The following is a 27749-nucleotide window of genomic DNA, read 5'->3' on the forward strand; positions in this document are numbered from 1 at the left end:
AAAATCGGTGTTGAAGTGGTCTAATTTAATTTGTCCTTTTTTTGCTATGATATTTTGAATGTATTTTGCAGAAACTTACGTGAAACTTATTGTGGGGTTCCATGTGTCTAATTTGGCATTTGCTTTACATTTTAATTTTACAATGTAGGTAGCAGGAGGTATGTCTCTTGTCTATACACAGAACTCCAGAGCTACATCAGTTTGCTGTCATTGTAGAGGGTTGTGAAAGCACTGTGATTAGCATGTGCAGAAATGTACTGGTGCGAAGTATCACAGGAAACAACCAGAGGACCTAAGATGTTAATCGCACCGAGAACACTGGTTTTGTTTATATTATGCAATAAACAATACATTTCCTTTCCCAGTGTCCAACTGAACTTTGTGCAACTGCACCTACAATATAAGCACCTTAGGTATTTGCATCCCAGGTTAATTATTAATATTGCGATGGACTGTTTATCCTGGAAAAGATAATATACGTGAACACTATGTTCAATTAACTGCAGATAGACTGTAATTCAGTGCTACTGACAAGCAGGGACAAATCCTGACTTTGGGATGCTGCCATTTTACAATATCATTAGGATTCATATGCTTTCCCCACTCACTATCTGTCTGAAGGCCAAATGGCTTTAAATGCTATTTGTTTTCACTGGAAAATACTGTTTCTTCCTCTAACTCACACTTTGCCAACAACCTCCCTGGCCAGTTCACGAAGCTGGTGTGGGACAGTAACTGTTACCCTTCAGATTCCTCAGAGCCATGTGCCAGGGGCCGGAACATCTGGTGGAGCACTTCCACGTGTAGTTTTGGGAACACAAGGTGTTGTCTTTCATTATTATGAGACACTTAGAAGAGAAATTGAAGTTGCAAAATGGTAGAGATATGCCTGATTGGAGCAGAAAGCAAAGCAGGACAGGCTAAATCTTTCACTGCGTTTCCTCTGTGGTGAAAAAGACCTCAATCCTACTCCTCCTTCTGTCTCATTCTCACGCTGATCAACCTGACCGGTTGGTTGGGCAAGTTTGGGGAATACCCAGGGAACTGATTCAGGTTAAAAAGCAAACCTATACAAAACGCAACGCAGAACTGGGAAACAAAAAGTTCTTCTCTGAGATCTTGTTGGAGTATAGGTTTCAGGGAGAAATGTCTCAGACGTTATTTTATTTCAGTTATACCTCACAAAAAAACTTAACATGAACACATTTGCATGAGTAATCCGAGCAGCTCATTCCAGGCTCATGGCTGAGACCAGGCTGGACTGGTCTGATTAACTACTTCAGTGGAGTAGTGGATTCAGTCTATTCTTTGCAACTACTGTCACGTTTTGCTTGGAGATAAAAAACAATTTAGGCAAAAGTTCAGTGAAAAAAAGTATTAACTTCTGCTCCTCTCCAACCTTTCTCTGTAATGCTGTTGATAAAAAAAAAAAAAAAAAAAAAAAAGAAGAGGAACAAAAACTAAAATAAGCCTTTAAATAACTTCAAAAATCTTTCTGGACTGCTTCCAATTTTTTGCAAGTTACATTGTTTCTCTAATCTCTGTCTGCGTTAAAGATAAGCAAATATTGAAAGTAAACCAACGGGCAGAGTGTCCATGGGTTCACATCTCAGTTAAAAAGGAGCCGTGACGGCTCACGCATCTCTAGAATTACTCGCGGTCGCCAAGCTGGGAAGTAGTAGCATGTGGCTCGGTGGGCACTGAGCAGAGAGCAGAGGCGGTAAGTACGCCTGAAATTATTAGAACGGTAGATCTGCGAGTTAAATGATGCTCCATTAACTTCTTAGTAAAATAATAATTATAGATATACCTCTTTTGTAGACTATTTTAGCACGTACTGCCGGAAAGAGTTGCAGAGAACTAGGGGCTAGAGCTGCTCTTTGCTTGAGAGGAGGATGGCTGTCCGGAGCATGGTGCTCTCAGTGCTGGTATGGAAACTGGAGTCTCAGATGGGCTTTTCGGTATCACTGAACAAAGAAAGCGGCATCACAGCTGTGAGATAATTAACTGAGCAGAGTAAAAGCGTGCGGTCACTGTGGATTTAGGAGACTAACTGGCAGACACCTTTGTGTCTGCGTTTGGAGGCAGATTTTTGAGATGTGTTTTTGAGATGCCTAGCTGGATGGTACGAGCACGCCTGAACGTGTCAAATACACTAGATCATGAAAAAGCTTTTTTTTTCCGTGGTGTATTTTTTTCACGGTATATTCATACACCTGCAAGAAACAAGCAGTGCAACCGCCTTTGTCCCAAAGTGGTGTAAAAACTCGTGGTTTTGACAGAACAAGATCGAGAAGGTTCCTGTATACTGTCCACTGCATGTGTCCCCTTTTCGTTTTCCGCAAAGTCCTTGCTCTGTCTCCTGTATCAGTAATATGTTTTTACTCATTCTCCAAATCCTTGCGCTCTTAAGACTTCCCCAGCTTTGGCATCACGGCTTGGACTTAAGAGTGTACTGATCCCTTTGTTATTAAGCGTGGGGTTCACGGCTTGGACTTAAGAGTGTACTGATCCCTTTGTTATTAAGCGTGGGGTTCACGGCTTGGACTTAAGAGTGTACTGATCCCTTTGTTATTAAGCGTGGGGTTCACGGCTTGGACTTAAGAGTGTACTGATCCCTTTGTTATTAAGCATGGGGTTTTTTTTTGGTTTTTTTTTTTTTTTTTTCCATTTAGGGGGCTGGTTCGTTGGGGGGTTGTTTCGGTGAAACGCCGGCTTCGCCAGGAGGGCTGAGGCGCCTCCCGGGCTTTGCCGCGGGCAGGTGAGGTGAGGCGGGCAGCCCCCTCGCTGCGCGCCCCGGCGGCTCCCCTCGCTCCCCTCGCTCCCCTCGCCGCCCCCGGCCGCGGCCCACGCCACCGGCACGCGTGGAAGGAGGGCAGCACAAGCACAGGGGCCGGTACGCCCAGGTGGGAGACGTCCAGCCGCGTCCCTTCGCCAGCAGGGCTTTGGCGGCAGAACCGAGCTTGTGCATCACCACCCGAAGCAAAGGGGTCTGTTGTTGTCTGACGGCACCGAGCGCAGGTGCTCGTTGGAGAAACTAGATTTTATTGATCTAGTGAAACAAAGGCACGTGTTTGAAAACCTGCTAGCACCGTATGCCCACGGACTTGTTTAGATCAGGGCCGGCCGCCGCCTTTGCCGCCATCCGAGGGACGTCCGTGTGTCTTCCTGCGGCTGCTGGAGGTAACCCAGCCCGCCTGCCCGGGGCAGGGCGGGCAGTGGGTGTCTGTAGGAGACTGTGTAGGACTTTCTTTGTCTCAACATCGCTGCTGCACCACTACCACTTCCTGGCCTCCGCATCCTGTTGATGCGACAGAGTACGCCTTGAAGGAGACGGGTAGCCCCCGAAGAAACCACGATGTCTGCCCGAAGCACAAATAACAACATCCCTGGCAGTACCAGCCAGACTGCACCTGCGTGGTCGGGAGGAAATTGAGGCGAGGAAGATGGGCAGAGGCTGAAGGCACCGTGGGCCGACCCTCGCCAGCGAGACCACCATGACCGCCGGGGCATGCGCGCATGGAGGTCCACGGGGCGGCACATATTACAACGAGCTCTGTGGAAATGGGCGGACTTTTCCAGGAAATCGTGGGGACTAAGGCGATAAAAGGACTGCGTACTCTGTACTGAGGGGCGCGTTTTCTTGTGTGCGGGTGGCGCGTTTCTTGCGTGCGGGCGTTTTGTGTGTGTACGCGTATGTGTGTGCGTGCACGTATGTGTGTGTGAGTGCATGTGGGCTCCCAAAACATCTCTCTTGTGGACTTCGGCGGAGCTTGGAGCTTGGACCATCATCGATTGCACCGAGACTGAGCCAACGGGACATCGCGGGCTCGTGGTGGTGGTGATTAATCTTGCCGCATCTCTACCGTTTTCTAGCTTAGGGATTCCGACTCTCTCTTCCTCTTTCTCCCTGTCCTATCGCTCTTACCAGCCGCTTGTTTAATAAAGATTACAAGGTTGCCCGGCATCTGACCTCGTTTGTGTCTTAATCTCGCTCTTGGGATCGTTTAAGAACCCTCCCTGATATCGAATCGGGACATCCCCGATATCGGATCGGGACAGTGTCCCCGCTCGTGGCAGTGGCCGCCGTGTCCCTTCCCCCGTCCCGCCAAGCAGCCCGAGGAGCCGTGCCAGCGGCGAGATCCCCGGCTGCTTTCCGAGGCCCCCCCGGGCGGGAGGGCACGTCCTTGGGGCAGCGCTCCCGCCGAAGGCTCAGGGCCAGGCCGGGGGGGGGGGGGCAAGAGAGAGAGAGAGAGTTCACAGGCCGTGGGGGACACGTTCGGGGAGGGTGATGGCCTGACGGTGGAGCAGTGGCGACATCCCGACGGTGATGCAATGGCAAACGCAGCAGTCCGAGAGGGCACGGTCTCGTGGCGAGCGGAAGGCAGGGGACAGGAACACAGACAAAATTCCAGAGAGGAAAGCGTCTCTTTCCAAATAGATTTTAACCCACATAAGATTTGAACCCGCATAAGGCAACGCTTGTGATAGCCGGGTCTGGAGTTGAACTGGTTTATGTCATTTCTGCCGAGGCTTGTAGGTGGTCTAATGGCATTAATAAATAATTCATCTACGGAGCAGGGAGGGAGACGCCAGGATGGCAAGCTCACTGAAATCCATGGACGAATTGCTCTGCTCAAAGACTTCAGGAGAGACACAGACCAAAACCTTCAAACCTAGATGCTGCATTTGTCTTTGGCTCAGCTACAAAAGCTGGTCTCTCTCTTCAGTCTCCCTGTTGCTCTTCCTGTACCTCCCCAAGCGTTTGCTCTTCCCTAGGCACCACAATGATGCTTGTTGTATTTTTCTGGCAAATATATGGCAGTGGTGTTAATGAGGTACAACCTCATAAAACCAGTGTAGGCGTGCTTAAGAAATAAACACGTGTTCATGATTACCCTTCCTAGTTTGCAGAAATTATGCTTACTATGGGAGAAATAGTAGTAATGAGTCAGAGAAGAAGCAGTAGGAGGCAGAAATTGTAGTAAAACATTCTGAAGACTGTTTCAGTCACAAAATTCAGAATGAGAGCCTGGTAGTTAAGCTAGCTCTGTTCAAGAGCTACTGACATCCCAAAGAAAACTCTACAGTCATTCAGATGCTAGAGGAATCTTGACAAACGATTTTTACATAGGTTGCCTTCAGTCACATCAGTTTTTACATGCAGGTAGCGTACACTTGTACATGAGTAAAGGGTATTTCTTTTTCATTACAAATTTATCCTGAGTGACGTTCTTGTGAAAAATTGAAAGATAAATTTTGGTGTACTGTTTCCGTAGTTTTGCTGAAATGCATTTTGCTAAAATTTTCCAGCAGTGGATTCTTTGTTTGAATGACTTGTTTGTTGAACAAGATATAACAAGATCATTTTCGTCTTTTCTCATTGCAGGTTATTCGCCTGTAAAGACAGCGGATTAAAAATGGAACCATCGAAAGAATATCTATTCAAATACAAAGGGTTTTATTTTGGTGTAATAACTTCACCTGAGTATGTAGCTACCCTGGAGGATTTTGAAATCAAAGATAGTGACATATTTATAGCTACTTACCCAAAATCAGGTAAGAATGGAATTGTTTCTAAAGGGGGGGAAAAAAAATATCTGCCTTTATTCAGCCATCTAACTGCAGAAGGACCTAGGGTTGTTAGTTGTTCCTTTTAGACCTGAATTGTCTCTGAGCATATGCGGTGTAGCATTAAGTACAAACCCTGCATAGCCATGGCCTGAACAGCCAGACACAGGGTTCCTGCTTGTGTCCAACTGAATTGGTCTACCTCCTTCTCGGACTCAATCTCGTAGGTGCACTCAGAGCAAGCTACATAGGAAACAAACTGTCCTCCTCTGCCTCACAAAACTCATACATAGTTCTGGTAGGGCTGGGTGCGTGAGTGTTGGAGATGATTGTGGGTTACCTGGAATGATTTGTGGGCTCACATGGAAGGCGGTTTGGAGGTCGCTGCGTCCAAATTACAAGCAAGCAGGAGATCAGGGCAAATGTGGGTCAATGCTGTATGCTTCCTTTCAAGATACTCTTGAGCAAAGCCCAGAAGGAGTGGCAGGGAGCACCAGGTGTGGTCGTGGTTAAGGTAGCTGTGATACGAGAAGCCTGTGGAGGGGTGACAGAGAGAGGGGACGGGGAGCCCAGGCAATGCTAGCTCATTGTCAGGCAGCACCAGGGTGAGCTGTCCCAGTAAGGCAGGGAAGGAGGATGAGAGGGCAGTATTTAAGGGGTAAAGATGTTACAGCACTGAGATGAACACCTCTTTGGGAGTAGGAATTTTGGGTGGCAAAGTGATGGGCTACCCTGGGACAGGAAGGAGTTGCAAGATGACTTAGAGTTATGAATTGCACAGAATGTCATCTCTCTCTCGTTCACACCTTTTCCTTTATGCTGCCCCACCATCCTCTTTCTTCCTCACCAATTATCAATCTAAGGTCACCTCCAGTCCTCTGCTGAATCTCTACCACTGTGCAGAAAAATTGTCCAGGTTGATTACGCTAAGCAGAGCAAGACAGCTGCGAAATCACTGGATATTGTTTCTCCGAATCCTCGGGCTATTTCTTTTTCCCTCCCAGTGACTTTAAATCTACAACATGCATACAGTCTTACCGCTAGAACCAAGAGCTTCCTTCCCAGGTGAGGTCTTAACAACTAGGCTTCAGTTTCAGATGGCTCCCTTTCCCTGTGCTTCTTCAGGGCAACCTACAGCAATAATTCAATGTTCTTCTGCACTGATTTGAAATCTCTCAAGTGTCCATCTTTACTGGCCTATGGTATAGAAGGGGAAAGGAACCAGTGCTAGTAAAGTGCCGAGAAGGCCAGAGGACCTGGAATTAAACAGTTCTGCTCATGGCCTGAGTGGGCTAATCACTCGGGATTTTCCTCCCACCATTACCAGCTGGCTCATGGCAATATGCTATCTTTAATTTGAAAAAGAAAAATCAAGCAAGGTTCAAATAAAAAGGTTTCCTTCTCAGGAACTGTGTGGACTCAGAACATTTTGAGCTTAATAATTCATGAAGGTCATCGTAATGGAACAGAAAACATGGACAACATGCAGAGAATCCCATGGTTGGAATACAGGACAGACAATAAGGATTACACAGCTCTTCCTTTGCCTCGTGTTTTCGCCACCCACCTGCCTTACTACTTAGTTCCAAGAGGCCTGAGGAACAAAAGAGGACGTGTAAGTGATGCTATTTTTACAGTTTCCTTAAAACCAATCATGTCATTCTGCCTCAGTGGATTGGTCCAAAACCTACCTTCTTCCTCTTTCAGTTCCCCATGTCTCAGAATAAATATCCCCCCCTTATATATGGGGAGGTCGGGAACTTCTAAAGCCCATTTCTTGTGATTCCTTTCATCACATCACTCAGCCCCAATGCTGTTAGAGAGAGGGGTGTTATATCTCAACAGGATCTGTCAGGGTCAAAGACTTGCAGTGATTTTCCCTTTGTGAAAACATCTGATTCCAGCAAAGTTGTAAGTCTGAAAATACGCCTCCCACACTGAAAAAATGAGTAGGATGGTCCTATAGTAGGTAGAGAGGGAATGTGAGAACTGCATTTTCTTGCTCCCCAGTGCTGTGGGTTTCTGAATAGGACGCTGCATCATGAACTGTGCCGTGGCTCAGGGCCTGTCTGCCATGGAAAATGCCTCCTTAGACACAGGTGTAACCCAGCTGCTACGCTAAGGCTCACTGACAGAACATGGACATATGGGCAAGTCTGGAAACACATGTGGGATATATACTTCTAACAGCACGTCAGGCATCGCCTGAGCTGCCTTGCAGCAAACTGTTACTTTGCTCCCTCGCGAAGGATCTCGTACTTCTGCTAGTCTTTCTTATAGTGGTCCCAATGACTTCTGCCCCTTCCACCCTTATTTCTGACGAGGGGCTTCCCATGGCTGAGTGAGCAGAGAGCCGCGGCAGAGCTCTGCCCGCAAGGGCTATGGAGGATGCTGCTGTCACCCATAACTGCTGGAACGGGAAACGGCAACGTGCTCACCATTTGCCTCACAGTGCCAGTGAATTTTGGAAGGGCAAGCTCACACACAGAAGATTTGAAATCCAAATGACGCCCAAAGCATGAGAAAATTGCCCCCAAATCACACAAGGACACACATGTCAGAAAATAGGGAAATTAATGTGACTTCAGAAAAATATTCAGGGGGTGGGTCTGTGTTTGCTTGAATACGTCACTCAGGTTGGTCATAGTTTGTATCAAGCCACAGAGTAACTTCTTCTGTGATTTCACGTCAGAGCTTTTGAACTAGGTGTTTATTCAGTTTCCTGCGGTGTGTTTAGGAATCCTTATTTTATACACCTTGGAAATAATGGTTCTGGTCGTGCTGAAGATAATCAGATAAATTTTCAATTAAGGAGGAATCAAACGTAGTCATTTTACCCAGTTAGAAAGGCAGTCTGAGATCACGATTCTTCTGTGTCTCCCTGCAAACCTTTTTCAACCTTGTAAGGGTGATATGCCAAGCTCTGTTTTCTCTTCCTAATTAGAGTCTGAGTGTTAAGGAGCAGAAACTGAGTAGAAGCTGGCACACACTGCCAGCTGAGAGGCAGAAGGCTGCCCATCTCACTGGTGGTGCCTGGTCTCTGCCTGAGGCAGCAGCTCTCGTGTGGTCAGGAGTCAGCAGGAGCCAAAAATAACCCCTGCCCATAACAGCTCCTTCTTTTAAGATGCCGGGGCTCCCACTCATGTGCCATTCAAAATCTGTCTGCGTGATGCCTCTGGCACCAGCACCACAGGCCAGGAGTTGAGGTCACAGAGTACTGATGCTGTCAACACTACCAAAGCTGGGATTTACAAGAAATTCTCCATTTCATCATGACCGTACGCAGAAATGCGAAGCTGAACCAACCTAATGGTTTTCTGGTGGTGTTGTTACAACCTGACTGCCTTGCACAAGTGAGCAGTATCCCTGAAGCCCGTAACACTGATCCTGCTAAGAGAGTTAGCTGCTGGCACTGAACGGCTGCAGCTACAGGAGTACCACCTATCAACAAATTGACAGCACTACATTATCCAGAATTTACCTCGTGCGGTTGTCACCTTCAAATGGTTTTCACGCATTTTTCATGGGACCTGTATGGAAAAATGCACTGATGGTCAGGGTAATGGAGTCCTTTCGTATCTCAGAGACTAGTCTTCTTATTGTTTTGCAGGTTATTTACATTACCAGGAACCCTAAGGATGTTATGGTTTCTTTCTATCACTTCTCCAAGTTCATATCCTCACTCGAGGAAGTACCAGATTTCAACATTTTTATGGAGAGATTTTTAGCTGGCAAAGGTATGATATCTTTTTTACTAAGGAGCCCGAATCCTATTCCATGGCCTGAGATTGAATGGAGATTAATTATATCACGAAATATCAATTACCAGGATCCTCAGCTATGCAGTAACCTGAATCCAAAGCTGCAGAGGCTGAGCTTGACATCTTTTTCTGATGAAAGCTGGTCCAAAGGGAGTAGCGTAGTCATGGCTTTGCTGCTCCCCAACAGCATGCAAGCTGCTTATTTTATCTGAATGGGATGCTGATTCAGAATATAACCATTATGACTGAAAATCTCTTAACACTTTCTGCACTTGGTTAGCGGAGCCGAACCCATAAGAATAGACACGGTACAGCAAAGATAGAGAAATAGGTTTTTTTGCTGCTGCCAGTATTAGTTCAGATGACTAGAAACAAATGGGGATTTGTCACATTAGGTTGGAGAACTGTCACAAAGACTGGGAGCATACATCCTTCAAATTATCAAAAAATATTATTTTTAAAAATCCTTTCAAAGACCCAGGAGACTGATAATTTTACTGTTGTACTGCTAGCTGTTAATAGTATTTCTCTTTATTTTCTTTGCTTCGATGATGTCCCTTGCTAAGTACTTGCCAGTTCGTGGCTGGATCACGTTGCAGGCTGGTACAGTCATGCAGAGGACTTCAATATACTCTTCCTTACCTTTGAAGAAATGAAAAAGGTGAGGTCAATTAGTATCACGATATTCTCTTCCTATATTGAGTGCATTTTCAGACAGCTCTTGATAGTTACACTTTGTATTGGAAAGTGCTCAATCCATTGTAAAGTACATTCAAATTGAGCCTTCTGAGAGGATGAAGTAATTTGTCTCCCTCTCGTTCAAGGTCTTATCAACTACTAGACAATTATTAGGTAAAACACCATCCAATATGGCAGTGGTTATCTTCACTGCCACCCCAAAGAAACCTTTCTGAAATAGTGCAGAACAAGACTTCTGCAAGTATCTTCGACGTGAATGCTGAGCTCGTAAGGACAGTTCCACTGAAGGACAGAAGTGCCTAAGAGGCAGGTTTTAAAGTACTTGACGAGCTCTCAGGTTGCTGACCAGCAGTTGCCTGCTTGGTGGCTGCCCCACGCCTCTGTGCGGCTTGTTGTTTCGCTGGGGTGATCGCCCTTCTCCTCGCCGGCGTGCCCTGGCCACGGCAGCACAGCCCGCGTCACATGCCACCGCACTGGTCCCTCAGATTTTGGAGCCTGGGGTTGCTCAGGTCGAGCCCCTTGCTAGGACAACAAGACTGACAAAGCCCCCACGGGCTGAGTGCCTTCACGGCGACAGGCACCATCCCGGGGGTGACGCTGCCAGGGCTCTAACGCCAGCTCCGGTCTGGGTTTGCAACACGGGGAGCAGAACAGAGAATTCCCCATCGCCAAGTGCACGCTGTGGCAGTGAGCTACAGCATCACTGCTTCCCTGTATTCAACTGATGCGAGCAAGAAAGACTATGCTCACATAAAAACGATGGTCCGTTCTGCACCCAAATGCACGTCCTTTATTGTCCCGTATTCCACTGCTGCGTGCATTTGGCTCTTTGGATCATCAGGGCTCTTCAAAAAGTGATGTTATTGCAGGACCTCAGAAGCGCTGTGCTAAAGATCTGCGACTTCCTGGACAGGAAGCTGAGCGAAGAAGAAGTGGACAGTGTTGTGAGACAAGCTACATTTGAGAACATGAGGAAAGATCCCAGGGCAAACTATGAGAACCTTCCAGATGACATCATAGACAAAGACAAGGGTAGTTTTCTACGGAAAGGTAAAGTGCAAGCAGTCCAATGCAGCTCTCTAACCCCACATTTCTTGGTGTGATATGAACCGAGGGTTTTTAGTCGCAGCTGGAACGGCCCATTTTCAGAGGAAGACTTCAGGTTAGGGGCAAATTAAATCTGTAAGAGCAGTTTTATTGCTGTGGCACGGGTGATTCCACCGTATTTTCCTATGGATGATAAAAAGGTAATGACTTACTCATTGTAATGTGCTTGTAACAGCCCTGTCAGATACAGGAAAGGATTTAAAGGTTGTACAGAGGCAGGGATAAATAGTGTTGGTTTGGTTTGGTTTGGTTTGGTTTTTTTTTTTAACTGTTTCTTTTCACGGCAAGAGTCACCTTAATTCTGTGAGCATAGACCTTCTTGACCACCTACCCTCTGAGCCCATACCTGACATCCCTGGGCTCCTGGGCATTGCTATGATGTCCTAACGTTCAGTGTAGGAGGAGACCTCAAAAGATTAAAGAGAGTGGTGCCCTGAGAGAAAAACAACCGGTGTTGCTTTTCATAATTTCCTCTTTGATCCCAGAGGAACCAGTAAAAAACCAGAACAAATGCCTTTAGTAACTTCACGAGGAGTCAGGATTACAGGTCTACGCTGTGTTTTATTCACAGCACCTAGATTTGGATCCGTGCTCCCAAAAGAGCACCCAGAGCCTCACTCGGCAGGCCAGCAACGGGGAGGTGCCGAGGGAGCCAGGAATTGCTTCCCAGGTCTAGCACTCACCGTCTGCAGTGGGCTTCACCGAGGTGCACGTTCTGCTTCTCAGCTCCTTTTGCTGCCTCTTTCCTCAGGCACCGTTGGAGACTGGAAAAACCTCATGACAGTGGCACAGAATGAAAGGTTTGACAATGTTCTTGGAGAGAAAATCAAGACCCTGCCCATCAAATTCATCTGGGATATTAACGATGAAATGTAGGCTGGTTTCGAGGTTCATCATCCTTTGGTGTTTATACTGGATGGACACACGTGGAGTTCTGGAAGAAGAAAATACCTCTGTTTTCAGCTATGTTCTAGAAATAATAATGATGACAACTCAGTCACAGAATGTGAATTGTCTGACAAAGTTATTCAATTACAACACCTTCCTGTTTGTAAATATGCCAGGTCTATTAATTAACTAACTTAGTAATCTGACTTCCTTTCTTCATATGTGCTTTTATTTTTTATTATTATTATTAGTGGCTTTAATTGTAGACAACCAAGTGAGGATAGATTGGTGTTGCTAAAATCTTTCTGGAAAACGTTCCATTTGTGCATTTTGTGAGGCTTCTTTTGATAGAACCTTCAATGTCCAGACCAGAAGTAAGACTGACCTTCCTAGGTAAGATTACGCTTTGATATGTTTGAATTCCCATTTCCTTGTTAAACACCAGTACTCGACCATTTGCTATTAAAGTGACCTTTATGTTGCATAATCTGGTGTTGTTTATTGACTGGAACACTTCATTGCACTGTCTGTTCGGGTTGTCGAGGTCACGTCTGCCAATTTGCTGCTTGAAATATTGAGAAAAAACACAAGCCACAGTCACAGAAGTTTTTAAGTGAACATCCACTCTACCACACTTGCCAGATGCTAAATCCTACCAGCTATCTATGATTATGTCATTCCTCATATATTCATTGACAATGTCATGATGAACCCGCCCATGATTCAACCCCATGCAGCGGCTTGCCCCTAGGCTTCCCCCGAGAAGGTAAGTAGAGACACGTATCTCGAGATTTTTGTCTATCAACAACTCAAAAAATATTTGCAAGTTCAACAACGCGGCATGCATCTGGTCTACGACAGATTTGCCTTTGTGGATGTTAACGCCTTTTATGCTGCTTACAAAGGGAGGCCCAACTCTTGCACATTTCTCAACTCTATTCATTGAAATTATTCACAAACTAGCGCTGTAGTTCCTTTCCTCCTGTCCTGGGGTGAGTGAGTGGTGGGGTTTTTTGGTAGCAGGGGAGGGGGCTATCGGGGCAGCCCCCTGGGAGAAGCTTCTCGAAGCTCCCCCAGCTCCACTTCTGCACCAAAACTGAGCCCATCAGCTGCGCCGCTGCAATAACGTATTTAAGAAGGAACGTGGTGACGGGCAGGGGGACTGGTGAGGAGTTGAGGCAGCTGAGTGAACACCAAGGTCAGTGGGGGAATGGAGGAAGAAAGGAGGGGGGAGGTGTGCCGGAGCAGAGACCCCCCTGTATCCTGTGGGGAGACGGCAGGGCAGCCCCCCCCCGCCACCCATGGAGATCTACGGTGGAGCAGACATTGATTTATGACCTGTGGTTTTTCACCTGGTTGATCAAGGTGCTGTGCCCGAAGAAGGCCGGGGTCTCATGGGAAGCAGCAGCCCCGCTGCTGTAATTCAGTGCTGGGAGGATTGCAGCATGCGGGGGAGTCCCACGCCGGAGCAGCTCGGGAAGGGCTGCAGCCGTGGGAGGGAATCCAGTCGGAGGGAGTTAGTGACCCATGACGGAGCAGTGTGGGGAACGCTGCGGCCTGTGGGAGGGACTCATGTCAGAGAAAGTTTGTGGAGGACTGTCTCCTGTGAGAGGGGGACCACGATGGAGCAGGGGGGAACAAGTTTTGGACACTCCCCTCACCGAACATGAAGGGAGTGGCAGCACTGCCTGCACCCCCCATTCCCTGCCCCTGCGCCCCTGGGGGAGGAGGTAGAGATATCGGGAGCAGAGCTGAGCCCGGGAAGAAGGGAGGGATGGGGGAAGGTGTTCTCAAGATGTGGCAATGCTTCTCACTGACCTACTCTGTTATGTGTTGTTAGTGTCTGTAATAAATGTATGTTCTTTTTTCCTTCCCCTAACGAGTCTGCCTTTTGCTCATGACCATAAAGGGGGATTTTCCCCCATCCCAGTCCTATCTCGAACCCCAAGCCTGGCTCTCTGTCCCTTCTCATTGCCAGAAGAGAAGGGAGAGAAAGTCGCTGCATGGTGGTTGGCTGCCAACCAGGCCCAAACCAAGACAGCTCCTCATGCACGCACTGTTCAGTCTCTGGTAGATCTCTAGCATTTTTTTTTCCCCCTCCAATAATCTTCCGTCCCTTTCAGCACAGCCTCAGTCAGGAGGGCAGAGGGAAAGGATGTGATCTGAGGAGGAAACCTTTTGTTCCAACTTTTTTTTTCAGGTACCAACTGCACTTCCCTGGTGGGGAAGGCGAGTTTTGGACCCTCGTCCCTGCCTCCTGGTACGAGGTAATCATCATCCAACGATGGTGACAGATTTTGGTTGCTATTGAACCAACGCCCTAGCAACCAGCCACAGCAGGGTACAACTTCTAATTTAAAAAAAACATTCAAAATAATCATTGTGATTAGACACAGAGCATCTTACCTTGGATTTCCCATAAATCCCTTCTAAAATGTAAAATATTCTTCCAGTTCACATAATTGCTCTTTTTTTTTTTTTTTTTTGTTGGTTTCCTTCTTTCACCGGTCCCAAGGGACCAGCTCTTTCTTTTAATTTTCAGTCCATCTATTTTAGCCTTCTGACACATCTCCTGCTTTTTTTTTCTCTGCAGAATTCCTTCAGGCACTGTGTAGCTGCTTCCATTAGCCAAAGGTGACCTCATATAATGAGCCTACAAGAAGAACGTATCCACGTCCTTCAACTGTACAGCCAGGTCATCTTTCGTTCTGGAACTTTGCGTCCCCAATACAACAAAAAGAAGTTACAAAAAAAAAAAAAATAAAAAAAACCCCAAAACTACCCTTACGTGACTTACGTAACCACTGCATCCCCTGACGTTGAACAAGGGGACCACTGACCTTTTCCACCTGTACATATTTACCCTGGCCACAGAAAAGGTAAAACTAGTTCAAAGTCAGAAGCCTAACGCAGGCCTCTTGCTGAGTTTGCCCTAAGTCCAAGCAGAACTCCTGACCACAGGTAGGACCTTGACCTTCACTCTTTTTTTCCAGCAACAGGCAGTCAGGAACGAAAGCCACGTACACCTGACGCTCCGCTGTAAGCCACGGCCCCACGGGATCGGCTCACTCTGTCACTGCAGATTGCAGGAACGTGCCAGTGCAAAAGGTAAAAGTGAGTTCACGGCAATAAAAGCAATTGTGTCGAAGAATTGAACCCGAAAAGCCTCCTCCCTCTACCTCCTACTCCAAGCCAAGTTGCAAGTCGCCGAAGGCCTAATTAAAAAAAAAAAAAAAAAAAACCAAAATAGAACCTGAAATGTAGTATTTCAGGCCCTGTCAGATTCTGCCACATGAGGGAGAGCGAGCGCTCACTTGACAGCTCCTCCTCTCAGGATCCAGGGGATCAGCATCTTGGATCCAGGCACAGTTTACTCTCTGGTCCAACAAGATTTGAATTTACTTCAGCAACCAGTTTCAAAACTGCAGGTAGCCTGCTGGTTGTCAGTCTCCTAGGAGAAAGACCGAAGTCGATTCTCCCCGCAGCAAATGTATTTCAAGCTTCCCAGTTTTGGCCAAAATAAGGCAGGCAAAAAGCCCAAACCAAAACACGTATATACGACCCTTATGCTTTGTTTGCTTTAACGCACATCGTAACGCAATCAAAACCTGGATGTGAAGCCCCTAGGCTTTGCAGCGTGCCTGAGATTGCACTCCTGCAGCATCCTGATGTGGTGGGCACCATCCTCTGCATTCATTAAAATCAGAGGTCAGGCATCAACTATTCAAGAAGCTCAGCATGATCAAAACTGAATTGCCTGTCCCCATACCACAGTTTGCAGCGGATAATAATCTCCCTGCATGCATCAGTGTACGCTTCGGACTTTGGGAGTTAAAAGCAAGATACAAGCAAGGTTGTCAGCACCATGATTTTGAATTACGAAAATTCCATCAAAGTTTGTCAATGGACTTTCATTAGATTAATATGAATTAGACTTCAATCTCATCCAAAGTGCGTGAGTAAACTTTAAATACCTAAACTCCTTCCAACAAAAAAAGCCTTACCTCAGCAAACTAAAACACGCAAACGTAGCCAAACTTACTCTCAGTCAAATTCCCTTTTATTTCACAGATGTTAATTGCTAACAAAGCTAAACAAACCTGAAGTTCCGATTGAATCACTAAAACTTGTTCCAAAGACTTGGAGGAACAGAATTCATGCAACTTTTTGTCACTTCAACCCTCATTATTTCCTCTGCTTTGAAATAGAAGATGTAACAGTGAAAACACATTTTCATATTTTAACTTGTTTGACATTGTTTTAACATTTTTAAGCTACACATCCTCTGCATGAAAACCAATAAATATATTGGTGTGAAAATAGACTAGAAAAATCTCATTCCTCTAGAAATACCATTAACGAGAAACATTTTTTCATACATCAATGATTCTTGTTAGTGACCCACTTGGAAAATTTTCTCAGATTACCACATTTTGCACAGCATTCTTGGATTCAGTCCAGGTTTGAAGAGAACTCACTCACTCCTTTTAGGAAAAAATGCCAGTTTTAAACGTACATAGCCGAAAATGGAAAGCAGCTTTACGAGTTAAATGTTTTTTCTGCAGCTGAATTGAGACAAACTAGAAACCAATTAAGTTCAGGGCTGAAGAGGAAATTCAAGCATCCTAGCAATTACAGAGGAAGCTGAATGTAGTCACGACGAAGCTTTCAATCCAACCGTATTCTTTGGAAAAGTCAGATTTGCTATCATACTGAAAAACTGTGAGCTAATTAATGTATTTGGTAACTCTGCTGGAACACAGATCCTGCTTATTGCTTGGAAACATCAATGACCATTGAAACCTAGGTGCTTGTCTAGAGTTCTCAGTAGCCAAAATTAAAAAGATCAAATAGAGGACAGTTGGAACAGAGGCACGTGGTTAATTTATAAAAATATTTACAGGGTACTTGAACATTTACTTCTATCCACTAGAAACTCATTCATTTTGAATACGGAAAGACTACTGAAGCACATTAAAGGAGATCATCCTAGACAGATGTTCCTGAGTGATACGAGCAGAGAATCTTAGATACCATCAAATTATTTCCAGAATTATATTTCTCATTTTGAATACAGAACTTCCAAATATTAAAATTCATAAATTCATTATTCCTCTAAGCATTGTGATACTTCAGTGCAACCCTCTTCAAAGGCTGAAGCTGCCACAGTCAAGGCAGTCTACCACCAGTATTTTAAAATTCAGCACAGTGTTTAACCACTGAGGTGCCTGTTGGTTCTTTTGAAGCCTTCACCCATACCGTCATCCCGCTAGCTGAAGCAGCCTCAAACACAGCACGTTTAAACACTACAGTTCTCGCAGCGTTTTGGGTATTTTTGGAGGTGGGAGGGGATGGTTAACACCCTCAAGTTGATGAGTAGCTTTACGGTACGTCGTGCTAGCCTTTCTAGGGTGCCACAAGGTACTCCTAAAACACCCATTACATTCAAATCTATAAGCACTCTATAAATCTTGGTACTGTAATATGCACTCCATTGATAGTGTTTTGACATAGTCTGTTGCCAAAAGCAAAATAATTTTCCTAGAGTGTTGTTTATTTGTTTGTTTTGTCTTTTTTTAATGGAAGTTCATTGATGCACAAGTTCAAAAAAACAAAAACAAAACCAAAAAAAGCAACCACACAACCCTCTCTGAACAAATCAACCAAACTTTTTAAGAGGACTTCAGCTCCTTTTGATTTTTTTTTCCTATGGACTTCAACTAGTCATTCTGAAACTATTATCCTCCACTGCAGCAAAAGATTTTACTCTAGTAGTACTGAAATAGTTTCCATTAAACTTTAACAAGGCTATGCCTTATTAAAAGGTGACAACTGCTGCCTATCTACAGCTGATAGGTTGGGGCACCAGAACTGACCTGAAGTGTTATAGAACTCCACAGAAGAATAAACAAAGAAGAAAAAAAAAACAACCCTGCATAGTATGTGATCCCTTTTATTCACCAAAGCGGCCCCTGTATGTCCCAGGTGGAAAACAGCAGAAGAGCTGCTCAGCCTTCAGATGCAGGGGTGTTTAGCACTTGCTGTAATATCCTTCCACCTTGTTTGTTGTCACATCTCTTCAAAGGATAAGTACAGAAGTGGGAAGGAAAAAATAAGAGAAAATAAAGTAGCATTTTCAGACAGATCAATATTCCTCAAATTTTTAATTTGAAATATTAAAGTAAATTTATTTGTGAAGGTAGTCATCAGAAGACCATTCTCCTGGATTTAAAATATTTTTTTTTCTTTGGAAAAAAAGAAAAAATACACATTACTAAAACCACAGATGCTGTGGCTTCCCTGCCTGCCCCTCTCTCCTTACATATGTCCATACTGATGACAGAGCCAGTCCAAAAAAAGTCTAATCACTATCTAAATTAACAGGGTTGTAGTCAGGGTCATCCTCTTCATCCTCCAACTCTAAATCATCCATTTCTTGGAATAAAGATTCATCAACCTCCACGCTGTTTCCAGCTGCAAAGGACAGAAAAAGAATTTATTTTCATGCAAGTAGAAAGCCAGTACCTGAACGACAAAATACACAACACTTTGATATTCGTTCTTCAATGTAGTTAGCTGTGAACTTACTTGGCTTTTTACATATCAAATACATATGGAAAATGAAAGGCCATATTTTTATCTTTTTACAGCTGAAGTGAAGCTTTTTTTACTCAAATCAAAACGCATTCAAGAGAAATGTCACGCAGGACCTCAGAATCCACTGGGAGAATTAAATTAACATTTATAGTTCCCAGAAGCAGAGATCCTTTCTCCCAGGTGTCAAAGTAGGAGCTCAGGACCTCACAGCTGGAATAGTTACAACTATCACAGACATGGAAACACAGCGTTTATAAAAAGGCCCTTACACACCACTTACATGCCTAGATACACACATTTGCTTTCAGTTTGAAATTTTAAAAGCGAGATGAAGCTTTGCATGCTTTCACATTTTCTTTTGAAAGAGATGCTGCTGATCTAAGGAGAAAACTTGAGGGCTACTGCTGTTTTGTTTGTGTGTATCAACAGCGACATCTCCCGGCACTGAAGAAGGTTTTGTTCTTTCTCTGCATTTTGAAAGAGCCTTTATAACTGCTCCCATCTAAAAGATAATGCCATTATCTTGCTTAAGCTGTGAAAATTATTATTACTTACTACACGCTATTGTAAAATTCAATTACAGTTAGCAACCTGTTGCGTTTATGATAGAATGCAAACAGCAATAAGAACAGGAGGTTTTAAATCACCAGTAACAACGGGATGAAAAGTTAATACATTAATCCCAAATCATTTGGGCACTGAGCCAATACAGAGGTCTGTTCCTCCCTCGAGGCAGCCAAATGTTCCGTCAACAACCCATCTTCACTTCAGGCATTTTCAAGGAAGACAAGGTTAAATTATGCCCCCTAACGAAAAGAAACTCAACTCCTCCATTACTGCCATTCCAATTTTATACTCACTGACGTTCATAAACAACAGTTTTTTTAATTGTTACTTGCAGAGAAAATTCTTGACTCTCCTGCATGTGTGTTTTGCAATACCAGTAGATAATGCAGCTACATTAAAGAATTGGCTAAACAACAACAAAAACAACAAAAAAATCAGTCTTTTAAACTAGGATACTGAAAGGCAGCACAGAAAATGAGATAGATATGTGACTGATTAGATTTATTTGATTTCTCTTCAACGGACTTTCCAAGTTTAACATCTTTTGGCACAGCTGGCATCAGGTCAAATATTTTCAGAAAGATAATAGCAGACAAACCTGAGCAAAACCACGAAGAACTGGGTTGCACAGAGGGAAACAGCATTTAATTTGACCTGCAAAATGTTTGCTATTGGTATTGAGGTTCAGAGAGAAAGAGACAGAACTTCAATATCTGTGTCTGAGATCAGGGGTAAGAAGGCTGGCTATTAGAAAAAAAGAAAAAGCAGGGTTTGGTTGTGGAATTTTTGTTTTGCTTTGGTTTTGGTTTTGCTTGCAGTCCAAACACTTGAACAGAAGCAACAGGAGTAAGATCAACTCAAGCTTAAAACTGAAAATAAATACACTCTAGCATCCTTAAAAAACGCTTTGTCTGTTTTTGAAAGATGATAAAATCACTTCGGTTCAATCTGCAAAACAGTAATTCTTCAAAAGGTCTGATGTAGAAGTGATGCTGAGGTAAGATGTTAAGTCAGAAACAGAATAATGATTTTGCTTAGGAATTCTGACCTATTTTAAGCCACTCCCAGTTGCAGAAACAAAAAGAAATTTACCTTCCTCCAAGAACTGGATGTCAGAGGTGTCAAGGTTGTGATCCATTTCAAACAGCTGTTTACCTGGAAATAAATTTAGAAATAACACATAAGCAAGTAGATTTCTGAAATAACTATCAACCTAAGGTAACAACAGTTAGCACATATATTTTAGGCTTTTCAAATTAACCTGTTTGAGCAGGAGGGTTTTGGTGTTGGTTTTTTTTTTTTTTTTTAAGCTGCTCATTTCTGTAAATTCTCCATTCTGATTTTTAGACTATTGATCCAGGATTCTTCCACACCAACAAGCTTCCTCCTCTTATATGTGAAATGGGTCACTGTTTCTTATAGTCACTTTAATGTTACTAAGACTTCAACGATGCAGAGTGGGAAAATTTACACCATACTGCCTCACAGGCTTTGCTCAGTCCTTGTTGCTTTAGTCCCCACCTTGCATTCCACAAGAAATCCTCTGTGGGAACTGGAAAGAAAATCAGTTGGCTCCTCCGTATTTTTCCATATATCCTCCCCATTCAAAAAGCAGCTTGGATCAACACACAAATCACCAGCTCCTACACACACACAGATCTGTGAAGGAAACATCACCCAAGGCAAAGTGAAGCCTTTCTAATTGGGAGGTAGGAGGAGAAAAGCTCAGGGCTCTTTCCACATAAACTGCCCATCTTCCATCTATATTTGCATGGCTTATGCAAGCTTTTGCTGACAAGACTGGCTGGTGTTCATAGTAAAACACTTAAGGTACCTTTTACTTCTACTGGGGTTACACTCATGACATCTGAGAATAATCCTGTTTTTAGTTTTGTAAAGGGGAACTTTTATGAGCTAGACTTGTTATAGAGAAAGATAGACACAGCATGCTAACAGTAATTTTAAGAGGAAAACTAGAAGCAGCTTGATTTCTCCTATCTCATCTTTGCAGATTCCCAAATGCATTCCCTCCAGAGGGGAATCAAGTGTGTACCCTGCCCTGTACAGCTTTTCAAGAAACTTACTACCATTAAAATTTCCATCTCTCTCAAATTTCATCAAAACTAGCCAAAAGTTTCAAAAGCCTTCAGAAGGGAGGAGAAAAGATAACAGTGATACAGCACAATCACATCGGTCATGTTTTCTCAGGTAATCAGGTTAAAAAGTAGATCCAGCATCCCAGGAGAAACAGTACAAAGCTAAGCCGTGGAGAGTGTGGACGAGGATGCCCAAGTTTTAATTCTTTCCTACAGGTTCTTGTAAGAAAAGTAATTTCCTCCACCTTTTGCCCACTGGATACAGAGTTTGCTTTCTGCTGGACAAACTGATCTGCAAAACAGACAGTCCAAAACAACTGCTATGACAAGCTCTTCCCCAAAACATCAGAGCCATTCTTGCTAGTAACTGTAAGCTTGTCATGTGCAGCAGCCAGCCTGTGTTGCTTCAGTCCAGCAACAACATCTCAAACTTCTACGTGAGCTTGAACAATCTGAAGGCACTGTACGATCCAGTGCAATAAAAGCCAAATCAATAAACTGTCCAATGTAGATTCTTTCTGTTGCTTAACAAACCCCACCTATTTTGTGCCAGAACAACACTTAACGACTTCAACAGAAATCCTGAACCTATTAGCCTTGTATCTAGACCAAAATCAGCACTCAAAGACTTCATGTGACATGGACGACAATAATCAAACACTGCATTCAGAGTTTATTTACTACCATCACCTTTCAGTGTAAAAATTACTTTTGGACATGTTGTCACAGTCTGGGAACATTGCAAAAACTTCAGGATGTTTTAGATCATACCGCTTAATTTATTTTTGCCTGCTTGTTCTTCTTCTTTCATCTTTTTCCTTTTTATTTCTAGGAGTTCTGCATCAAACCTTGCTTTCCAATTTAAGAAATTCTCAATGGTAACAGGCGTGCCATGAAAACGTTGCTGAAAGAACAGAAAACACGGCTGCAAACACAACTTGCAAAGCTAACAACGTGAAGATGAGTGTTCTCTTAGTTATTTAAATTATAACATTCCAGAAGTGCTGCTTGCTGTGAAGTATTCTGAGAAATTAATCTTAACTCTAAGAATACAAAAAGAACACGTTCTTGATGCTTTCTGTCATGGGACTCTCCCTTCAGAGAGATGTACTGAAGTGGAAACTCTTACGGAAAAACCCCACGTACTACTTTTGGACCTACAATGCAACAGTTAGCAACACACTACTAATACAGGTTATTCATAAGTAGGTAGCACTTCTTATCAACTCAAATACAATCTACACTGAAATATTTTCCATTAAAATACATTAACCCTCCTATCTTGTTGTGACAGAAAAAAGCATTCTTTTCTTCCACTTATTTTTCTGCCGCTTTCAGAAATACTGAACCTCCCAAGTCCCATCACCCTCTAGCTATTTCTGACGAAGAAAGTGAAGACTCAGAAGTTGGACTTACCACAGGACATTCCATGAATGGAAACATTCCATAGCATCTGGTAGAAAGGACAAGTGCAGGGAGGACAAACCAGTCTTGAAGACTGGTCTTACTGCTTCAACCCTACCCACTTGGTCTACCAAGGAAGAGCAACTTCTCAGAACATGCAGCCTGTGTGCAGTGTGCCATATGCTAGGTTTTTTGTTCCCTCGTCTCCTCCTGTCTCTTTAAGCAAAAAACTGGCTACAGCAACTTTAATTTAATTTGGGAAAAATCCCTAACACTGCCTTAGGAAGTAATGCTAGAAAGGACTGTGAACACGCAACACATTTCTGAAAACACTGGTTTATAAAATGGGGGAAAGAAAAAAAAAAGAAAAAAAAAAAAATCACTTAAGTGCACTAAAGAATCTCCTAGTCCTTAAATTTTAATTATATCAACTTTGGGATAGATGTTCCTTTCCTACTGCAACTGAGAATTGCTCCTGCAAACACACACATTTAAAAAAAAAGCAGGAAATTTAGTTGAAAATATTTTACGTACTTTCTCTTCTTCTTCTGCTTCTCTCTCTTTCTGTTTCTTTTCCTCTTCTCTTCGTGTTTTTATTTGATCCACTATTTCATTTAATTTCTCCTGTACTGCTGAGACTAGAGTGAAGATCATTACCATTCCTAAATTTTCTTCTGCCTATAACACAAAGAAGGCGACTTCAAACAGGAGAATCTCAAACCTTCAGCAGCTGAATGCACAAGTATGTTTAGAAAGCAGCATGCTGTGCAAATGCAGATAACATGCTCTGCACCAGTCTCAAAAGCTCGCTGTAAAATTCAAGTCAGTTGACCAGTTAATCCAGTTAAACTACCCCCCAAAGTCTGTGCACAGCAAAACACCAATGATGAACACCTGCGTTCAGGCCATCAACACATTCTAGACAGCTGAAAGGCTTTTTCATTAATAAAACAAAACCTATAGGAGGAATACAACCCCAAGATTTGAATATCGTAAGTTGTAAGAGACAACAGTCACTCAGAACCTCTCCTCTCCTGGAATGACTTTTTCCTTAATCCCATTACCTGCCCCTCTGAAGTGGGACAGTTTCCCAGGAAAAGTAAAAAACATTAGTTGATAGAAGGAAGGTTATGGGAAGTAAACTGAAAAGAAAGAATACCTACTGAACATATTATGGCAATTTTAAGGCAGAGAGGTCTTGTAAAGAATTCCTGAAACCAAAAAGGTGTTTTCTTCTCATTCTTTCACAATGCACTCTTACTGATCCCAAAAGTTGAAGAGATCCGCCCCACCCCGCAATAGTTATTAAAAAGAATCGATTCAGTGTAGCAATTTTTAATCTAAGTAAAATCAAAGTGGCTTGTTTCCACATGTACTCTATATATACGGCCAAACAAATTCACCGTAAGCTAGAACTGCAAAAGAGGGGAAAGCCCTAGAGCACTTCCATTTCATTATCGTACCTGTGCACACTGAATTAGCCTTGTATTTTACCTCATTAACATAATCTACCTCAATAACGTCATTTACCAAACTCAAACCTCAAGGCCAGTCCCTACAGTATGGAATACGTTTCAAATCAGTAGCACGTACCCCAGAAAACAACTGAATTGGGAGAGAAATTCTGGCTAAAGTGTGAAGTGATATCAAGCTGAAAGGAGATATTTCGCTTTCCTTACCTGTTGTTCTAGTAGTTTGATTATGTCTGTGACATCATTATCGTCAAGATTCTCCTGTGAGACAATTTCATAATGTGGAGTTTCATCAGGATATTTTTCTCTATAGGTAAATTTAAGGGTGGTTTGGACAGCTGCAAGATAAAAAACACATATTCTTATGGTGATAACTCTAGATAACTTCAATTGTGTATTTTTCTGTTGCATTAGCAGCCTGAAGATTTTAAAATGTGGAATATTCTTGTTTTAAAGGAATAGTTATCTTACACAGATGTTAAAACGATACGAACAGATTTAAATGCAAGAGGTATTAGAAATTAAGACAAAGTTTACCTTTATGTAAACTATTATGTGCTACTAATGTCTGAAAGGTCTTTACAAAGACTGGAAAACCTTCTGTGGCACGGTGGGTACCAGAGCAGTAATCTTTTTTCCCCCCTCATATTCCACTTAAAGCTGGAGAAAATGAGGAAGGCTCCTAACAACAGATCTAGACAGAACCTCAGCACCTTAATGTTTTAAATTCTGTGTGTGGGGCTGGAGCATCGACCTGTGTTGGGTACCAGGGCTTCACATAAATTGTATGACAAGGACGCCATGTCCAGTAGAAGCTCTTAAGCAGAGAACTGCCTAAGGAGAACGCATTCAATCGGAAGCCACCCAGAGCTAGGATAACATGGAAACAAGGCAAAAGAGCATCCAGTTCCTTCCATGCCTCCTGCCAAAATACCAAGGAGAAGACTTCCTTCAGTTCCAGACTCAGACCTGGCAGCCTAGCAGTCTCTTCAACACAGACACGTGCTCCGAGGAGGATTTGCTCCTTTAAAGCTGAAGGAGACAGCACCAGTTTCTTCCTTTTTGATACAATAACCCAGAACAGCAGCTCTCAAACTTACTGGGAGCAAGGCTTGCCTACAACAAGCCCATGCAACCACTGATACCCAATAATACACGGGGACTCGGGACCCACAGCCTGGTGCTCTGGAACTGCTCCTTAAGGGCTGCATGCTCACAGACTTACCTCTGCCATGTGGCTGGTATACATACAGTTGCTAGAAAGAAAAAAAAAAAAAAAATATCACCTCACAACATGGCTGTAAGCTCCTACGGGAATGATGACAACCCATACTTTTTGAAGCTAAGCTACAAAGCATTTGAGATTCAGCATGTCAGCAAGTAGTCCCAGCGAGAAAGCACATTTCTGTAAAGTAAACAGAGATCACCAGAACCCTTGTACTACATTTTCTGAGGAAGGTCTGCTGGATCAGGCCTCAAATAGGTCTTAAGTAGAGGTATACCTAGTTTTTAGCAATAGAATTAGGCTTATACAGAAAGTCCACCTATGTATAAGACATGATCAACTTACTTTCATCATTTTCTCCCGCTTCAGATGTCACAGTGATTGTGAAAGTTGTTGGCTTTTCTGACAACACTGTTCAAAGGGAAAAAAAAAAAAAAAGGGTCAGACAGAGATTCCTTAAATCAGACAACTACGTCTTCACATCATTAAAACTAAACTTCTCAAAGACTAATGAAGCAAGGAGGCTCTTGATACAGCACTACGGGCCTTTCCATCCTATTAATAAATACTTTTCAATTAACAGCCCTTTTCCATGTAACGTGAAGTTTGGAGTGCTCTTTGAGAGCACTCAACAACATCAGCAGTACCAGAAAGTTTGGTTTTTGGAAGTCCCTCTTTTTGAAAAAGTACAAATCTACCTGCCATCGAATGACTCATGTTAGCGCACTGAATGTGCGCAGAAAGCTCCCAAAGTTGATTTGTCTTATTGTGCTAGATAAGTGTGATGAGCATCCAGTGCACTCTTGACACTGGGCTATTTTTACAGTATGTCTGCACCTATTTCTGTATTTAGGACAAGTGAATGTAACAAATGCTTCTTAAAACAAAAAGGGACTACATGATGCCTTCCTTCAGGAATGTACCACCCGAGTAACGTAGTAGAGTGAAATTGTACAAATGAGGCAGCTAGAAGACAGACAACAAGTGGCTCCATAGAAACACACAAACTGCAAGCCCCTGTGATCTAAAGTTTCACAGGCTAGAAACCTCATTGCACAACTGTGGGTTGCAGACCATATCCTCAAATAAGGGCTGCTCTGCATCACTGTTACAACCTATGCCCACTCTAGTATATACGCTCTCACAGCATTAATTGCATTTTGTAGAATTGCTAATGTACTACTACTACCACCACCATCTTTCCTTCTCCCTCTTCTTTTGGGCATAAGAGCATTACACGAATGAAAAATAACTCAAGAGTAAGCATCAAAGTAGAGACTATATGAAGGTATATTACTTCTATATCGGTGATTTGCATCCTCAGCTAACAGAGATTAATTCATATACCTTTAACGCAAAACTGAAGAACCTAAAAGACTTTCTGATTAAAGCAATGTACTGGCAAATGTCGGTGTGATAAAGTTACTGCCAAGTAAGATACTGTGGGACCTCAGGCAGAGTAGATACTGTGCAGGGAGGAAACAGAAAATGCAGGGTTTTTTCACCATTAAAAACCTTTGGATACTGAGCACCACAAATCACGTTAGATTAGCTACCACGGTTGAAACTCTTAATTGTTTGATGGTAACTAAGAAATCCTGAACACCTAACGAGCCAACATACCCATCATATGAAAGTTTTAGCAATATAACACACTGCAACTGGGTATTAAAGCTTGTCTTTGTTCCATCACAGATCTGCAGTGGAATAAAGAGGACACTGGCAATGCGTGTACAGAGGAAACGGCATCCTCAAGTGCCCCAGAACATCCCGCGCCTCACGGCTGCGAGAAGCTGTTCCCAGAAAGGAAAACCAGTGCCGACACGCAAGCCCGTTCCCCAACTTCCACCCAGGGCCGCATCCCCTCAGGGGTCTCCCCAAGGAGCGTCCCTCCAGCCCCCACAGCCCGGGCTCGGCCGCAGGGACGGGGCTGCACGGCGGCCCCACGCAGCGCCGAGGGGGACATCGCCCCCGCCGCGAGAGGCGCCAGCGAGCGCCGTGGCTCTCCCGCCTAGGGAAAATAAAATTAAAAGCAAAAAAAAAACAAACAAAAAACCCCAAACAAACCACAGAAAAAATATCCAGCCCGTGCAGCTAACGGCGGGGGGGGACGCCCGGGCAGGCGCGGCGGGGCCTCCCCCTCCTCCCTCCCAGCGGCGCGGGCCCCGCCGCGGCTCACCCGTGAACGAGTCCGGGTAGATCGACTCCAAGGCCTCCAGCTCGTTGCGCTGCTCCTCGCTGTAGTCGGTCATCGTCGCCCGCCGCCGCCGCCGCCACCGGCCATGGGCCGCCCGCACCGCGACGCGACCCGCCGCCGCCGCCGGCCGCGCGCGCGTGCGTGCGTGCGTGCTCCCTTCCGGCA

The 27749-nt window shown here is 44.0% G+C and overlaps 2 protein-coding genes across 3 annotated transcripts; one reads left to right on the plus strand and one right to left on the minus strand.

Moving 5' to 3' along the window:
- The first annotated feature begins 1655 nt into the window (after positions 1–1655).
- On the plus strand, positions 1656–12510 carry LOC104355665 (amine sulfotransferase). Its single transcript, XM_032992874.2, has 7 exons — positions 1656–1720; positions 5390–5559; positions 6978–7186; positions 9182–9308; positions 9899–9993; positions 10901–11081; positions 11890–12510. The coding sequence occupies exons 2-7, from the start codon at positions 5421–5423 to the stop codon at positions 12012–12014; spliced, it is 876 nt and encodes a 291-aa protein (XP_032848765.2). The 5' UTR covers positions 1656–1720; positions 5390–5420; the 3' UTR covers positions 12015–12510.
- Positions 12511–17963: 5453 nt separating this feature from the next.
- Positions 17964–27749, minus strand: RWDD1 (RWD domain containing 1). Of its 2 annotated transcripts, none has more exons than XM_042796074.1 (7): positions 27567–27749; positions 25733–25798; positions 24370–24500; positions 23225–23368; positions 22058–22190; positions 20283–20345; positions 17964–18500 (listed from the first exon to the last, which is right to left on the minus strand). In XM_042796074.1, the coding sequence occupies exons 1-7, from the start codon at positions 27637–27639 to the stop codon at positions 18388–18390; spliced, it is 723 nt and encodes a 240-aa protein (XP_042652008.1). In that variant the 5' UTR covers positions 27640–27749; the 3' UTR covers positions 17964–18387. The 2 variants fall into 2 exon arrangements, with proteins under 2 accessions (XP_042652008.1, XP_032848773.1); XM_032992882.2 differs by lacking the exon at positions 27567–27749 and adding an exon at positions 25388–25418.

The sequence above is a fragment of the Tyto alba genome, unplaced genomic scaffold (assembly GCF_018691265.1).
Source record: "Tyto alba isolate M040663 unplaced genomic scaffold, T.alba_DEE_v4.0 Super-Scaffold_22, whole genome shotgun sequence".
Taxonomy (NCBI): Eukaryota; Metazoa; Chordata; class Aves; order Strigiformes; family Tytonidae; genus Tyto; species Tyto alba.